This window comes from Lepidochelys kempii, chromosome 5, assembly GCF_965140285.1.
Source record: "Lepidochelys kempii isolate rLepKem1 chromosome 5, rLepKem1.hap1, whole genome shotgun sequence".
NCBI lineage: Eukaryota > Metazoa > Chordata > Testudines > Cheloniidae > Lepidochelys > Lepidochelys kempii.
The window spans coordinates 135,967,177-135,985,093 of record NC_136384.1 but is presented as its reverse complement, the minus strand read 5'-3'; the positions used below and the strand labels follow the sequence as shown (position 1 = coordinate 135,985,093).

The window sequence follows — 17,917 nt, the reverse complement described above, 5'->3', positions numbered from 1 at the left end:
GGGGCGTGGGCGCCCCTCTCCCGCCGCCCTTTGCCCCGGAAGCAGCTCGCGGGCGCGGCTGGGCGGAAGCTGGACTGAGACGGCGCTGCCGGGGCCTGTGCTCAGCGCCGCCCGCCTCGCGCCGCCCCCCGCCCGGCCCCGCCCCGCCCGGCCCGGCTCGGCTCGGTCCGGCCGCCAGCATGTCGCGCAGGCGGCACAGCGACGAGAACGATGGTGAGCGGGGAGGGCCCGGCGGGGGGCGGCCCGGGGGGCGGGGTGCCGCGCTCGGCCCGGCCGGGACCCGCGGGGCTGGGGGGAAGCGCCCGGGGCGGGGCCGGACTCTGCTCGGCTCTCCCCGGGCCCGGCTCGTCCCGCGCCGCCTCCGAGGCGGGCGGGCGGCGGGGCGGCCGCTGTGGCCGGGAGCGGAGCGTGTCGCGCCCCCTTTCCCGGCCGGGCTCTGGCGCCGGGGCCGCCCCCCCCTCGCCCGCCCCATGGCTGGGGGGTTCCCGCGGGGCCTGGCGGGGCCACAGCCGCCGCTCCGTCGCGCGGGGCGCCTGGGAGAACAGGCCGCGAGCGCGCCGCAGCCAGGACCCGGCCCCCGCACCCCGGGGGGGGGGGGGGTTACTTTGGTTTCTCCGGTGCGTGTCTAGGGTGTATCTCCCCAAAATGAAAACCTACCCTTAGCGATGCAAGCTGCTTTGTTAGCGCGTCTCCGTTCATTGCTTCGATAAACTGAGTTCGTGTTTCTGTTTCCGGAGCATTAATTTGTGATCTTTAATGTTCTGGAAGGTCATTGCTTACAAAAATTAGGTGATTGCCAGTCCGATGGCATTGCCTGTTATATTCTCTTGATTTATGAAGTAGTGGACACAAGCAAGAACGTTACTTTTGCTAATCTGTTTCACTTAACGGCATAGCAACAGCAGCTTTGAATAGCATTATACCCTTTTAAAAACATTTTAAACTGTCTCTGCCTCCACCTGCTTGATGTCTGTGGCCTAGTGATCTGCATCGGGATCCACTAGTCTAGACCTGTGCAAAACCGAACTGATTGCAGTGCGGGTGTGTATAGGCGGAGGGGAGTGTGCTAGCAGATCCTCATTCAGGAGTTGAATATGGTGAATCATTGTATAGTAGCCTCAGCCATCAATATGCTGGCCCCAAACGTCCCCTTCCTCCCCATCACCACATAGTTTTTTGATAACCTGCTTTAGATGGAGAGAAGGTGGAAAACAAAGGCTGAAACAAAGAATTTCTGCCAGCCTATGCTGAGGCTGTGTTACTGACCACAAGAACCTTCCTCTCAGTCTCTGCTGAACCTGTCAAATCATGTTTTAAGGAGCTAAACCACTTGTGTGGGCTGTAGGCCCTCAGTACCAGCACTAAGCACTGTGAAGAACTAGCATTCTGCTTCACTGAAAAGGAGTGCACGCTTAGGATTTCTTCCCAAACAGCATGGATCTGCTGTCATGCCTACAAACAAACAGGCAACCTCGGTTTCCCCATTTCAGTTGTATGTGCAGCTGCTAGGTAAATTGGTGAGATGACTGGATTCAAGTGCCAGCAATATGCAGATGACAACCAGCTCTACCTATTCTTCACTGCATACAGCCATGCCACTATCACCAAGATAGTCCAGTGCTTGGTGATACGTGAACAGCTGGCTGAAGCTGAACCCAAGCAAGACAGAGTATGATGTTCACTTTGGAGAATTTGCAGCCAGGGGGCGATCTTTTTGTTAAAGGTACTCACTCACAACTGATCAGACTGTCAGTCTGTAGATTAGCGATGCTCCTGGATTCCTTGCTGACACTAATACAATATACCTGGACATAAAGCCATCAGTCCACCTAGTAGAGAACGCTACAACACAGGTTACTGGGAACACATTGAACTTGTCCTGCACTCTACAGTGGCTTCTTAGAGAATGTCACATCAAGGTCCTTTGTCTTGAAGGTGCTTAATGGCCTGGGCCCAACATGTCTAAAAGATCAGCTAAAAAGCTCAGGCATGAGAACTGTGGTTAACAGTTTCACTCCCTTAGCACACTAGAATTAAGAATTTTATTAAGATTATGTTAACCAGAAACTGTACCTTTTTTTTATTTTATAAGGGAATAAGGTACAGATTATCAAGGGGTACGAAGTTTGGTTTAGGATCAGATGGTGTAAGGAATACATAATCTGCAATATCCCCAATTGGGGTAAAAAGTTAACAGGTCAAAGTACCCTCATATCTCAATGTCTGTATGTTGTTCATCTAATGGCTACGTTCAGGTGTGGAGTATGAGTGGATACGATGATGAGGATAGATTGACCTTCATTTGGTGAGATCTAATGTTCAGTGAGTTTATGGTTCCAGTTCATATGGTCCAATGGAAAAAGTCTCTCGGTCTTGTTCTTTACTACTATAAGGGGAAGATTCATCTGTGCAGGATGCAGACTTTCTCAGTAGCCAGTTCCAGGCTGGTCACCGAACTCCCATAGGAACTAAGGACCATTACAGACTTCACTACCATTGCTCTAGCTGCAAGGGGCACTATTTCCACCTTGCCTTCTCTACCACCAGTGTGCAGCTTTTAAAACAGATTAAACTCTACTAAAACAAAGTACACAGTATGTACAGTTCTGCCCCGGGGACATGGTGAGAAAATGAACCACATGTGATATCCATCAGTCATGTCGCTTAATGCCCTGGTGATGACAGTGTGATAAGAACATATATAGAATAGAGGCAGCTTTTGGGGCATATATGGTTAACTTGGTGCAACCCTACAGACAGAGAATCTACTGCTTTTTCTAGCAACATTTTCAGCTCTGACACGAGCACTGAGTTTAACTAAAATTGACTCCAAAAGGTCTTTAGTGCTTGCTTGCTTGCTTGTCTAGTCTTTTTTCCAAAATAAAAACCTTGATAAGTAAAAGGCTACATGAGCATCTTTGCTTAGGCATGTTCTCATGTTATCTTTGGTGCCAGATAATCCCATATGGTACTTCGGATGAGCAGTACTTAGGTATTGCTAACTCTATAACATGTGTTTAACTTCACTCTGCATGTACCACCAATACTGTATCTTGCCACTTTAGCAGAAATACACTTCCAAAAACTTTTTTCAAATAAGAGGGTGAAAAGGACTTGAGTAGCTGTGAATAAAATGTCTACAGAAACTGGATATGTTTTAAATAATGTTAGCTTTGTTTTTTCATGTTTGTTGGATTTGTCTTAAATAATGGCAATACCTGAATGTCTTGTGGGTAGTTTTTTATTATAGTACAGAACTGGAACATGAGCGGAGGCTGACAGAATTATTCAGAATTTTTTTTTAAAAGCAGTCAAGGAATTATTTAACTGGTATTCTTGGTTTCATGAATGTATTGAAACAGGAGGACAACCTCACAAAAGGAGGAGAACGTCTGAGCCATCTGAAATTGAAGAGAGACTGGAATCTTTAATATGCAGAGTGGGAGAGAAGGTATGAGTAGCAATTTCTTATGACACGTTGGGCTATTGGTTTTGAATTCTTGGATGTAAGAGTTTATGCTTCTGAGAGAGCTCTGTCTACTACAGGGGTGGTCAAACTTTTTGGCCGAAGGGCCACATCTGGGAATGGAAATTGTATGGTGGGCCATGAATGCTCGTGAAATTGGGGGTTGGGGTGCAGGAGGGGCTGAGGGCTCTGACTGGGGGTGCGGGCTCTGGGGTGGGACCAGAAATGAGGAGTTCAGGGTGCGGGAGGGGGCTCTGGGCTGGGGCAGGGCTCCGGCTGGGGGTACAGGCTCGGCTGGGGATGAGGGTTTGGGGGTGCAGGAGGGTGCTCCGGGCTGGGACCAAGGGGTTTGGAGGCAGGGAGGGGGATCAGGGCAGGGGGTTGGGGTGCGGGAGGGGGTCAGGCGTTCAGGCTCCGGGTGGCGCTTACCTCAAGCAGCTCCCAGAAGCAACAGCATGTCCCCCATTTCGCTCCTATGCGGAGGGACAGCCAGGCAGTTCAGCATGCTGCCCCATCTGCAGGCGCCGCCCCTGCACCTCCCATTCACCATGGCTTCCGGCCAATGGCAGCTGCGGAGCCCCTTGGCTGACCCTATGCATAGGAGCGGGAGGGGGGCATGCCGCTGCTTCCGTGAGCCGCACAGAGCCACAGGCAGAGTGGGGCAAGCCCCGGACCCTGCTCCCCGGGAGCAGCTCAAGGGCCGGATTAAAATGTCTGAAGGGCCGGATATGGCTCTCAGGCCATAGTTTGCCCATCCCGGTCTAGTACATGAAATGAGACTTTTGTATCAGTGCTTAGTAGCGTAGTCCTTAATCTAGTGAGTGGGTGTTGAGTGGGAAAAAGATATTGATGGAATAAATTCAAAAAGAGAAGTGCAGGGTTTTTATTGGGGGATTTTGATGGAGGGAATGTATAAACAAAATATAGGATAAGAGGAAGATCCCAAATGCAGGGGAGACTGCTAAGGATGGGAATCAAAAAGTGAGGGTGGACAGGGAGAGAAGGGGAAAACAGGAAATACACTGAAGACAGCTCCAGAAAAAGACCAGTCTATTATAGAGAAGGAAAAAGTGGCATGAAGCCAGGTAATGAAAGAAGGTATAAAATAAGTAGTAAGTAGGACTGACTGGTTAGAGTTTGTAAATAGTAATTTAATTTTAATTTCACGCAGTTTTCTATACATACTTTAATTATATTCTGCTAGCTGTAACTGGATACTACTCCGTAGATATATTGCCTGTTGAACACTGGTGAAATTATTTGAATAGTATGTTCACTAACTTTTCCTGCTGTCCAGATTGCTGAAATAGTAAAAACCTTAGAAATGCCTTTGTGGAAAGCTAATTGGCAATGTTCAATTAAATACAGTGCACAACTGTTCTGTTTCTTTAAATGTCAGGGAGCATAGCAGCACAGGTATCTCACTTGGAGGGTAGGCCCCTGTATGTTTCAAGACGCAGACTATAGATACTGAAGGGATCTTTTTAGTTTTTCTCTTTTTAAAAACATTTCAATGAGATTAGGATGGTCCTCCCCCTTAATATATTTGCAGTAGATTTGGAGTAACAAAGAAATAAAAATGGACTACCTTCAACAGTTCTGTGTGGAATTCAAGAGGTATTACTCACTTTCTTGTTTTATTACTTATCTGCTGTCTATTTTCAGCAAACTAAAAATATCTTGTGTAGCCAGATGAAATTTGAAACTCACTCCCACTAAAAAACAAAATGCAAAATTTTATTCTTACCCAGATTTATCTTTTATCAATAAGAGCACAATAAAATAGTCTTCTAATCAAACAGTCTTGTTACTGAAGGGTTGGCTGGCTATCCCTTGATTTGGTTGTGATGTGTTTCTAATTATCTCCTTTCTTAGAGTACTTCTTCTTTGGAGAGCAACTTGGAAGGCCTAGCTGGTGTCTTGGAGGCAGATCTACCGAACTACAAAAGCAAGATACTAAGAATTCTTTGTACAGTGTATGTATGCAAAAGATTTGTGGAGCCAGGTGATGATGTATTATCTACACTAAATGCTTTTCAAACATATATCACATATTTAAAATGTTCATATGAACAGCTCATACATTACTGACACTTCAAATTGGCAACAGTAACAACTGGAGGGAAAACTAACATACTGTGTATGCACACTACATTCTCTTAAGGACTTAGTCTGCTCTAAGAGCAGTTAAGCAGACAGAGGGTCCCAAACCTACTCCCCACCACGGGAAGCCATCTTTCATTATTGGTAGTGTGGGTCTGCAGGGGAGGGCCTTGATGCTGAGCCACCTCAGATGAAGCTGTCACTGATGTCGCTTCTGGCCCTTGGTGTTGCACTTCTTATACTTTCTGTATCTTGTGTAAGATGAAGTGTTAAGCTCCAGGGTAAGTGAAATTAGAATTGAATGTGCGGTCAAATGATATCACAGCCATGCTTTTCTGAGAATTGTAATGCAAGTTACAATCTTAGTCAAGCAGTTAATTTGCTTCCCACAGCAGTAATGCACATGTCAGGGTATAAAAGTACACATGAATATAAAACATAGTTAAGGAGATGACCTAAAATTATCATCAGAACCATCCCTTTGAATTTCTTAAGCACTTTCCATTTAAAATCAGTCATGTGGATGCAATAGCCTTTTTATGTTTAAATTTAAATATGCAGTGCAAAATGGTGTTAAGTCTCTTATGTATTCCTGGTGTTTCACTGTATTTAAAGGAATTACACAAGGGCAAACAAAAAGTACTTGTTTAGTAGGGCATACAAATCTTCACAGTCTCTAGCTCTTCAACTGCTTAGTCATATTCATATAAAAATGTATATGAAAGGGGTGAGAAAAGAAAGTGTGAGAATCACTATTTCTACTCTAGTTTAGTTTTTTAAAAAACCCTACATAAATTGTTTTAGGACTCTATGATCCTAAAATCTACTTCGACCCTTTCAAGTTCAGCTGCTGGTTCACTAAAATTAAATTGTTTTGTGTGAATCTTCTGTAAAATGATGCTTTCTTGTGGCTTTTAAACTTCAAAGCCTCTTTATAAAATAGTCCTCAAAACACCTCTATAAAGTGTTGTAAAATTTCCAATAAATGCCATTCCAGGCTCTTATGCCATTTTTATTGTAAATAACAACTTCTATCCAATTCACATTAACTTCAACGTGAGACAGAGGCTACCGCTGACGGATATTAATGCACAATTGCTGCAGGCTTTAGAACCCAGTAGTTTGAAACTATCTAGTTCTCACCCACTGGAATGAATTGAAGGGAAAATATTTTGAAATTGAATTTAGTAGTAGTTATATTCTCAGTAGGATTGTAGTTTAAAAACATTGGAGAGTATTTTTCAGAGCAAAGTAAACAAATCTAAAGAAAAGTTAATGGTCTGGGTGGTACTTCTTATACTAGAACAAGAAATAGATAAGTTTAACCTACCCTATCCAGAATCTGAGATGTTGTATAATTGTGGCAGGTGGCATATGACAGAGGTTAACATCTGATGCAATATTCTTTCTTTTCTGCGTTTAAATCAGTGCACGTCTGTTACCCGAAAAGCTTACTGTTTACACAACACTAGTTGGGTTGCTGAATGCCAGGAACTACAATTTTGGTGGGGAATTTGTAGAAGCCATGATTCGTCAGCTCAAAGAATGTTTGAAAGCCAATATGTATAATGAAGCTGTGTATCTAGTAAGTATTTTTTTTGCCTCTTATGCTCCTTTCCCCTTAACCTGATGTGCTGTCCCTGTTACACCTGCCAGAAGTAGGGTGTCTCTAATTGTGATCCTGTGGAAACTGGTCTGTTCTAGAGTCAACATGTGGTATTCCATAGATGTACTAGGAGAAGATCTGAGGTGTTCAAGAGATTTTTTCCTCCCAAAAGAAATAAAAATTTTAATTCATTCTTTTAGAGAGTGAATATTATTACATAGTTTAAGGGGCAAGGCTTATGAGTTGTTCAGGGAGGGACTCTTTTTACACTCCATGCTTCCTTCGTGCTACTAGGCGAGTGCTAGTAACTTTTTTTGGCCTAGTAGTTTGTTTTAGTAGCTGAATGAATATTTATATTTGTTGTCAGGTCTCAGATTTACTACTTCAAACTTGCTGAAGTTCTTGCAAGAGAATAGTTTAAAAATGTATAACATCAGAACTTTTCTTTACCTCATTAGGTTCGTTTTCTATCTGACCTTGTTAATTGTCATGTAATAGCTGCGCCTTCAATGGTAGCCATGTTTGAGAACTTTGTGAGTGTGACTCAAGAGGAAGACGTGCCCCAGGTAATACAGGAGTCTTTACTTTGTGGATGACTTGCTATTCCATCCGGAATTTTTCACAGCCAGGCACTTACAGTACCAGCAATGTAAGGGGTTAAAATGGGCTGGTGCAATGGTAAATTCCCCAAGTGGGTTGCTGACTCTTTTTCCTTCTAGCCAGACTATGGTAGCAGTGGCAGCTGGAGAAAAAATAAAGTCCTTGGCCCTTCTATGGTCGGTCAGCTCAGGCAGCTTTCTTTACTTTCCAATTTGGCGTATACATAATCCTCAGTGAGACTCTGCCAAGTTTGTGTTTTGAAACTTTAAAATACTGATCTAATCCGAAAAATGACTCTAAAAATGGCTTTTGTCACTCAGTGACTTTTAAATTAATTATGACCCAACTTTAGAAGAAAAACGTTTTATTTTCTAACTGCCAGCCATGCAGATCCACCATGGTCTCTGAGAGTCAGACTGTGCACTTTGCTGCTTCTGCATCATCATCAGTAGTGTAAAGATTCTGCAGGCCAGATGAGGGCCTCAAGGACACCCATGCAATTCCGTTGTCTTTAAACAGACTTTTCACATAAACGGAAAGTTAATAAACAATTGTATTGATACAGAAGTCATAATTGAATACAGGTCTCGTCTTTATGAAAGTTGGCAGATATGCTTTTGAGTACACCCGTAGGGGAGAACTCATGACGAAAGAGCCCATTTTTACAGACTATTCCTTTAAGGCATAGTTCTGTTTTGAAAAGCAATTGTCAATTTCAATTTGAACGAAAATTTTAACATTGTTAAAAACTAGGTGTTTTTATAATGAGATCCTGAGACTGTGTTAAAAACAGACAATGGAGTTTTATTATGCTTTCCTGCAGTGTTTGAAACAAAACCTGTATGTCAGTGATTGGTTTCACTGGCCAAAGAACACACACAGTGGCAAGTAAATTGATTTAAAAAAAAAAATATTTACTGCTTCTAATCTAAAATATTGGTAAGAGATAAAGATTGCTTTGTAGTAAAGTCGCAGCTGACTGCTCAATCATTACAATGAATAGTGCTGGTGCACAGTATTTTTGCCGTACCAAGTTAAGTGTGTGTGCAGTGTAGTTGCACTCATGTCAGTCCCAGGATATTAGCAAGACGGGGTGAGCGAGGTAATATCTTCTATTATCTAAATCTTTTAAGAAGTTGGTTCATTTAAAAGATACTACCTTGACCACTTTGTCTTAACCTAAGTGTGCTTATCTAGATACTTAATGTCATGAACATGAACATATCTCAAAAAGAAAAGGAGTACTTGTGTACTTTGTTAGTCTCTGAGGTGCCACAAGTCCTCCTTTTCTTTTTGCGAATACAGACTGACACGGCTGCTGCTCTGAGACCAGTGAATGAGTCTGATATCCACATGCTGAAATACATTCACGCTTTCAAACGCAGAGCTGCTGAACACACCTGTGGGTACTGGTGGCTCTGCGAACTAGCACTGAAGTATAGTTGCACTTTTCTCTCCATGGTATTCAAAGGAACTTATTCTTTCTAATACCTGCCAAGTAAAATAGGATGTTTCTTGAGAAATTCCTTGTTAAAAGTATGGAACTTAATTTTTAAAGTTTTTTTTTTTGTCCTTGTTCTCTGCAGGTGCGATGTGACTGGTATGTGTTTGCATTTCTGTCATCTCTGCCCTGGGTTGGGAAGGAACTGTATGAGAAAAAGGACGCTGAGATGGACCGCATTTTGTCCCAGACTGAAAGCTATTTGAAGTAAGACTACAGCCAACATCAATCCCCTCTTCCCTGATACCTGGTGAAATGTAGAATAAATAGCTTTGCTTATTGATGATTCAAAATTAATCTAAAATTGTAAAACCTGATAATTCTCAGAAGTCTGACACAGTGAAATGGCATAGATTGTGGGATTCTTTTAATACGAAATGATTTAAGCACCTCTTTCATACTAGTTGATGCTCCAAGTTTTTTTCCATTTGTCTAAAACTTGTTTAGCTTTTATAATGGTGATGCAAAAATGATGGAACTCTGTTTATTTTGGATTGTTTTGAGGGTTCCTTTAACAGCAGCTTATTAAAGATATAGGACTTGTCTTTACTGCAGTGTTAGCTTGTGTGGTGCCCCAACCCAACTCCTGTCCACATACAGATCTATAGCTTAAGTTAAATAGTGCTTTAAATTTGAGCTCGCTGGCCAGTTGGGCTATGGGTTGAAGCTTGAGTGCTGCTAACACTCAAGCTAAGGGTATGTCTACACTATATGAAATTAGGTCGAATTTATAAAGTCGATTTTTTAGAAAGTGATTTTATACTGTTGATTGTGTGTGTCCCCACACTAGTGCACTAAGTGCATTGAGTCGCCGGAGTGCGTCTGCAGTACCGAGGCTAGCGTCGACTTTCGGAGTGGTGCACTGTGGGTAGCTATCCCACAGGTCCCGCAGTCTCCGCCGCCCGTTGGAATTCTGGATTAAGCTCCCAATGCCTGATGGGGCAAAAACATTGTTGCGGGTGGTTTTGGGTATGTGTCGTCAGTCGCCCCTCCCGCCGTGAAAGCAACGGCAGACAATTGTTTCGCGCCTTTTTTAGTGCGGGTGCCATACTGCTTTCAGCAGATGGTGCAGTAGGACTGCTAACCATCGTCATCATCCACCGCTTCCGCGGCCACTCTGCTCTCCTGATGCTATGAATCCACCTCGCAGGTCCTCTAGGTGACCATTGTCATCCACTGCTTCCGCTGGCACTCTGCTCTCCTGGTGGTCTCGCAGGGCCGCTTCCATTGCAACTCTGCTTGGCTGCTCATGTCTTTCCATACCACGGCAAGCATGCAGTCCACTCAGCTGTTGTGTCCTGGCAGCAGACGGTGCAGGAGGTCTGCAAAACTGGTCATCCAACCATCGCTTCCCCTGCAACCCTGCTCTCCTGCAGACGCCATACCACAGCAAGCATGGAGTCCGCTCAGATCAGTGCGGCAGTTATGAGCATTGTAAACATCTCACGCATTTATCATGCAGTATATGCAGAACCAGAACCTGCAAAAGCAGGCGAGGAGGTGATGGCAGCACGGTGACGAGAGTGATGAGGACATGGGCACCTCTCAAAGCACGGGCCCCCGCAGTTTGGCCATCCTGGTGGCAGTGGGGCAGGCTCATGCTGTGGAACGCCGATTCTGGGCCTGGGAAACAAGCACAGACTGGTGGGACCGCATAGTGTTGCAGGTCTGGGACGATTCCCAGTGGTTGCGAAACTTTCGCATGCATTAGGGCACTTTCATGGAACTTTGGGACTTGCTTTCCCCTACCCTGAAGCACAAGAATACCAAGATGAGAGCAGCCCTCACAGTTCACAAGCGAGTGGCGATAGCCCTCTGGAAGCTTGCAGTGCCAGACAGTTACCGGTCAGTCGGGAATCAATTTGGAGTGGGCAAATCTACTGTGCGGGCCGCTGTGATTCAAGTAGCCAACACAATCACTGAGCTGTTGCTATCAAGAGTAGGGACTCTGGGAAATGTGCAGGTCATAGTGGATGGCTTTGCTGTAATGGGATTCCCTAACTGTGGTGGGGCTATAGACGGAAGGCATTTCCCTATCTTGGGACCAAACCACCAAGGCAGTGAGTACATAAACCACAAGGGGTACTTTTTCAATGGTGCTGCAAGCTCTGATGGATCACAAGGGATGTTTCACCAACATCAATGGGGGATGGCTGGGAAAGATACATGACGCTCGCATCTTCAGGAACTCTGGTCTGTTTCAAAAGCTGCAGGAAGGGACTTTATTCCCAGACCAGAAAATAACTGTTGTGGATGTTGAAATGGCTATAGTTATCCTTGGGGACCCAGCCTACCCCTTAATATCATGGTTCATGAAGCCATACATAGGCAGCCTGGACAGTAGTCAGGAGCTGTTCAACTACAGGCTGAGCAAGTGCAGAATGGTGGTAGAATGCGCATTTAAAAGCACGCTGGCGCAGTTTACTGACTCAGTTAGACCTCAGCGAAACCAATATTCCCATTGTTACTGCTTGCTGTGTGCTCCACGATATCTGTGAGTAAGGGGGAGACGTTTATGGTGGGGTGGGAAGTTGAGGCAAATTGCCTGGCGTCCAATTTTGAGCAGCCAGATACCAGAGCGGTTAGAAGAGCGCAGCAGGGTGCGCTATACATCAGAGAAGCTTTGAAAACCAGTTTCATGGCTGACCAGGCTACAGTGTGACAGTTCTGTTTCTCCTTGTTGAAAACCCACCCCCTTGATTCACTCTACTTCCCTGTAAGTCAACCGCCGTCCCCGTCCCCCTTCAATCACCGTTTGCAGAGGCAATAAAGTCGTTGTTTCAAATTCATGCATTCTTTATTCATTTGTCACACAAATAGGGGGATAACTGCTAAGGTAGCCTGGGAGGGGTGAGGAGGGAGGGAAGCACTGGGTGGGGTGGTGGATGAGTGAAGGACAAGGCCACACTGCACTTCAAAACTTATTGAATGCCAGCATTCTGTTACTTGGGCAGTCCTCTGGGGTGGAGTGGCTGCGTGCCCAGAGGGCCCCCCATGTTCTTGGGCGTCTGGGTGAGGAGGCTATGGAACTTGTGGAGGAGGGCGGTTGGTTATACAGGGGCTTCGGTGGCGGTCTGTGCCTTTCCTGCACATCAACCATATGTCGGAGCATATTGGTTTGATCCTCCAGTAGCCTCAGCATTGCATCCTACCTCTTTTCATCATGCTCCCGCCACCTTTCCTCCTGATCCCGCAACCTCTCCTCGTTCCAGCCATCTATCCTCTCGCGTGTCCCTCCTGTCCTTGCGTTCATTTTGTGCTTTCCTGGACTCTGCCATTGTCTGCCTCCACACATTCTGCTGGGCTCTTTCAGTTTGGGTGGACTACATGAGCTCAGAGAACATTTCATCACAAGTGCGTTTTTTTTTGCCTTCTTGTCTGCGCTAGCCTCTGGGACGGAGATCCTAGTTGCAGCATTGAAACCTTTACAGCTGCTGGGGGGGGGATTAAAATTGAAAAAGGCACATTTAGCCATTTAAAAGGAGGGGCTGATGTTTTTGGTTTAATGTGCAACACAAACCCAACTAACCTCCCCCCCCCTCCCCCTGCCCCCAATTCTCTGGGGTGATTGCTTCACCCCTCCCCACACCGAGTGGCTAACAGCGGGGATGATTTTTTTTCAGCCACAGGCAAACAGTCCAGCAGGAACAGCCACCTGTGAATGTCCCCTTAATAAAATTCCCCTATTACAACCAGGTGACCATGAATGATATCACTCTTCTCAGGATAACACAGAGAGATAAAGAACGGATGTTGCTTGAATGCTAGCAAACATCGGGCAGCCACACGCTGCCATGCTTGCTTATGCAGTGATTCCAGACTATGTGCTACTGGCCTGGCAGGGTAAAGTGTCCTACCATGGAAGACGCAATAAGGCTGCCCTCCCCAGAAACCTTTTGCAAAGGCTTTGGGAGTACCTCCAGGACAGCTTCATTGAGATGTCCCTGGAGGATTTCTGCCCCATCCCCAGACACGTTAACAGACTTTTCCAGGAGCTATACTGGCCGTGAATGCATCTCAAGTCTTCAGGGCAAATTAATTGTTAAACACGCTTGCTTTTAAACCATGTATTATATTTACAAAGGTACACCCACCAGAACTGCCTTCTCCACCTTCAATGTCCGGGAGCCAGGGTTGGGAGGGTATTGGCTCGAGGGTGATAAACAGTTCCTGTCTGTCGGGGAGAACGGTTTCTCCGCTTGCCTTGTGTGTGCTATCTTCAACCTCCCTCTCCTCCTCATTTTCCTTATCCCCAAAATCCTCATCCCTGTTGCATGAGACTTCCCCCCTCCCTTGCAGGAGTCCACGTACAGGGGTGGGGCAGTGGTAGGAGCACCCCCTACAGTTGCACGCAGCTCATCGTAGAAGCGGCATGTCTGGGGCTCTGACCCCGACCAGGCATTTGCCTCTTGGGTTTTTTGGTAGGCTTGCTTAAGCTCCTTAAGTTTCATGCCGCACTGCTGCGGGTCCCTGTGATAGCCTCTGTCCTTCATGCCCTTGGAGATTTTTTTCAAATATTTTGGCATTTCGTCTTTTGGAACGGAGTTCTGATAGCACGGATTCGTCTGCCCATACAGCAATCGGATCTAGTACCTCCCATTCAGTCCATGCTGGAGCTCTTTTGCGATTCTGGGACTCCATGGTCACCTCTGCTGATGAGCTCGCCACACTGGCCAAACAGGAAATAAAATTCAAAAGTTCACGGGGCTTTTCCAGTCTACCTGGCCAGCGCATCCGAGTTCAGATTGCTGTCCAGAGCTATCACAATGGAGCACTGTGGGATAGCTCCCGGAGGCCAATACCGTCAAATTGTGTCCGCACTGACCCAAATTCAACCCGGCGATGTTGATTTCAGCGCTAATCCCCTCATCGGGGGGGAGTACAGAAATTGATTTTAAGAGCCAATTAAGTCGACAGAAATGGCTTCGTTGTGTGGACGGGTGCAGGGTTAAATCAACCTAGCACTGCTAAATTCGACCTAAACTCGGTAGTGTAGACCAGGGCTAAGAATGTGGTGGAGGCTCAACTTCTGTGTTTCTTTTCAAACACTGGATGCTGCTAATCGTCACTCTGTGCTGTGAAATGTCCACTATAACTGGATGAGTTAACTCAAGTGTAGATAACTAAATACTGCAGCGAGGACAATGCATAGTAGCACTTTAAATAATACCTGACAGATTAGTAAATGGTAGTTTACTACAAAGCTACAGAGCTGAAGAGCTCAAATGCTGTACATGCACAATAGAAAAACATTACTTTTTCTAGATTACAGTTTTAAAATGGATAGGCTTTCTCTCTATATGTCATAGACGGCGTCAGAAGATCCATGTACCCATGTTACAAGTTTGGTCTGCTGACAAGCCACATCCACAAGAAGAGGTAAATGGATTTTATTTGTTATGTAGTAACAAAAGTAGAAAAATCTGTGGCTAAAGCACTTTTTTCTTTCCCCTTCTGAAAAAGTGATCTTGTTGAAGCATATATTTCTCCCTTTCCCCGTGGTTTGTGTTATCACCAGTAGGTTCTACATAACCAGCTGTCTTTAGTTTCTCAGGTCTAACCCTGTGCAAAACATGGCCATTCTACAGGGACACACTTGTTTTCTGGCACACCACTTAGGAAAACACTTGCTGCTCAGCTGAGCAGCGGCTGCAGGCTGAGATCACTGCGGGGAGAGTACTGTGAGGCTCCCTTTTTTGGGGTATCCTGATGCAACTAATTATCTAGTCACCATTTGGGAGAGATACATTGTGTTGGAAACAACACTGACCTTGACGGAAAGGGGACCTGTACTGTTGGCCCTTCAGTGACCTCATTCTTTGCAGCGGTCTTGTGTTGACAGGTAGGTTCAGGGCCTACCTTTTGTCTCCGTCACGCTCAGAAGGACCCACCTGCTGTTGTGTGGCAAGAAGCACAGGCAGCCACTCCTCCCCCTTGGAAGACAGGTATGAAGAGGTGCACTGGTAGTGTTGGCCAGGGATCCCAGCTTGGCCCCCCCATGTGGGAAATTAGAGGAACTGTTTTCCTGTGGGAGGCGGGGCTATTAGCGTAGTTCAGCCCCTCTGTAACGTAGCAGGCAATGGAGCAGCGCAAGGGGCTCAGAGAAAGATGCTCCCACTTCAGCGAATGTTTTCAGTACCCTTGCTGCAATCCTGAATGGGAGGGGTCATCTCTTCCGGCTCTGAAGCTCGATGTGGCTCTGAAGCTCCCAGGAGAAGCTCTGTTACAGAGTAAGCGTAGGCTCTGAGTAAGAGACAGACAGGGACGATGGATTCTGCCTAAAAGTGTGGGGGGGTCACAAGGCCCTGGTCAAGCCAGAAGCTGGGGTGGGAGCCCCCGAGGGCAGACCCTGGCCCATGCTGTGCCCTTCTCTCCCTCTCCCCCCGGGCGGGTAGAGGGTCCATGGCTCCCCACAGCTGCCTGCGTGGCTCATACCCCACTCCAGCTTCCAGCCTGGCAGTGGCACCAAAGAGCTGGGGCAATGTAAGAGCTGCCCAGGCAGCTGTGGGGAGCCACGGACCCTCCACTTTCCCTGGGTGGAGGAGTCTGGGGGTGGGGACATGGGCCAAGGGCTGCTCGGGGGAGGGTGGGGGGAGGACAGTCCATGCTCCCCACAGCTTCTCTGGGTGCCTCTTACCTGGGACGGGAGCTGCTTCTGGCCTGTCCAACGGGCAGGACCTTAGGGGGAAGAGGAGGGGCAGGGGGTTGAGCCTGTGGCAAAAAGTAGACGGGCCAGACCTCTTGCCCGCCCTCCCCCACGTCCTGGTGCCCCTAGTGAGATGTAGATATGGACTTCCGCATGGGCTACATTCTGCACTGCAGGCTCATTAAGCAAAGAGGGAATATGACTCCTCACCCTGTGTCCTCATGGGAACATGCTACCATCAGGATATTGAGAAGCTACAGGCAAGATGCAAAATGTACAGGGATGTAGCATGGTTAAAAGTGCTGATTACTGAGTAAATAAAGTATCAATCAATTTCTGAAAGATTCTCTAACCAAGTTTTCATTTTGTTTTCTAAAGTCAAGATATACAGAAAATAAGAATTGTTATAGCTTCTGTTGACCCGAAACATAGAAAATTGTAGTTAGAAGCAATTGTCTCTTGTCTCAGTATTTCCCTTGTTTTCTCTCATTTGTGACTTAAGAGAGAATTTTCTGCTGCTCCTGCTTGTGTTGAATGTATCCTAAGCTTATACACGCTCCATCACTAACAATAGTTGAGCACTGGGCTATTTTATTATTAGTAGAATTTTAAAAGTGGCAACACTTGTGAATGTGTGGAACTATGAAGGCTACTTTCTTCTGTGTATAGAATTACTAAATTTAAACAATCAGTCTCTTATCTCCTAAATGAATAGATGGTTGCTAATAAGCAGCGTAGCCAGATGCCTTGTTTTTCCGAGCGTGTGAGTGATAGCGTTCGGTAATGAGGAAATCCTTTTTTGAAAATGCCTGGCGCTCTGAAGGGCTTTCTGGAGTGGCTGATGGAGGAACTAAGCTCTTGCGAATGACAATATAGAATTTTGTAATTTCCTGAGATACTTTATCTGATATTTAAAAATATTTCCTGTCTTGTTTTTAGTATTTAGACTGCCTTTGGGCCCAGATTCAGAAGTTGAAAAAAGACCGCTGGCAGGAAAGACACATTCTGAGGCCCTACCTTGCCTTTGACAGCATCCTCTGTGAAGCCCTGCAGCACAATCTGCCTCCTTTTACCCCACCCCCTCACACTGAAGATTCGGTTTACCCTATGCCAAGAGTTCTCTTTCGAATGTTTGACTACACAGATGACCCTGAGGTATGTGGTCTTCAGGAGGTGGAGGAAAGCGAGGGTTTTGCATACTGACATCTAAATCTACAGCAAGGGTCATAAAGCTGGTGGAAACTCAGACCAATGCAGGGTGAGACTTCCCCCTCTCCCCCCCTTTTTATGGACTGATAACCAGTGTGAAGGATCAGCGGTAATGTTTTGATGTCGCTGGGAAGACACCAACATGAAAAATTTACTTTGGCAGTTCATGTAATCATACATGTCAGCTTCATTTGACAATTGAAAATTGCCAGAGTTAATATTTTAACATATACAAACACTTATAACAGCAGTGGCCAACCTGGGGCTCCGGAGCCACATGCGGCTCTTCGTAAGTTAATATGCGGCTCCTTGTCTAGGCACCGACTCCGGGGCCGGAGCTACAGGCGTCAATTTTCCAATGTGCAGGGGGTGCTCGCTGCTTAGCCCCTGGCTCTGCCACAGGCCCTGCCCCCCCTCCACCGCTCTCCTCAGCCTGCAGGGCCCTCCCCCCAGAGCCTCCTGCATGCCACAAAACAGCTGATTGGGAGATATGGGGGGGGCGGGGGGGCTGCTGACGTATCACTGTGACTCTTTGGCAATATACATTGGTAAATTCTGGCTCCTTCTCAGGCTCAGATTGGCCACCCCTGATTTTATAATATATGTCATAATGTGCATGTAAGATACTGTATGATAAATGAATTTAAGGTGCACCTTTAGCTACCCTCACCTGGTCTTAGCCCACTAATCTGTCTCACTGAGATGATTTCTGATGTTCCAAACCCCTGAGTAGCTTCAAACAGCTGAGTGGGTTTTTTAAAAAGTCTGCCAGAGAAACCTTCCCCC

The 17,917-nt window shown here is 46.1% G+C and overlaps 1 protein-coding gene across 5 annotated transcripts in view; it reads left to right on the top strand.

Moving 5' to 3' along the window:
* The first annotated feature begins 17 nt into the window (after positions 1-17).
* Positions 18-17,917, top strand: part of NCBP1 (nuclear cap binding protein subunit 1) — a 60,052-nt gene continuing 42,152 nt past the window's right edge. Inside the window, exons 1-8 of one of the 5 annotated variants that reach the window (XM_073346043.2) lie at positions 18-213; positions 3,363-3,451; positions 5,342-5,442; positions 6,998-7,154; positions 7,634-7,741; positions 9,362-9,483; positions 14,586-14,655; positions 16,862-17,077. In XM_073346043.2, the coding sequence (XP_073202144.2) occupies positions 180-213; positions 3,363-3,451; positions 5,342-5,442; positions 6,998-7,154; positions 7,634-7,741; positions 9,362-9,483; positions 14,586-14,655; positions 16,862-17,077 (897 nt within the window). In that variant the 5' untranslated portion in view covers positions 18-179. The other 4 variants (XM_073346044.2, XM_073346045.2, XM_073346046.2 and 1 more) reach the window with 4 other exon arrangements.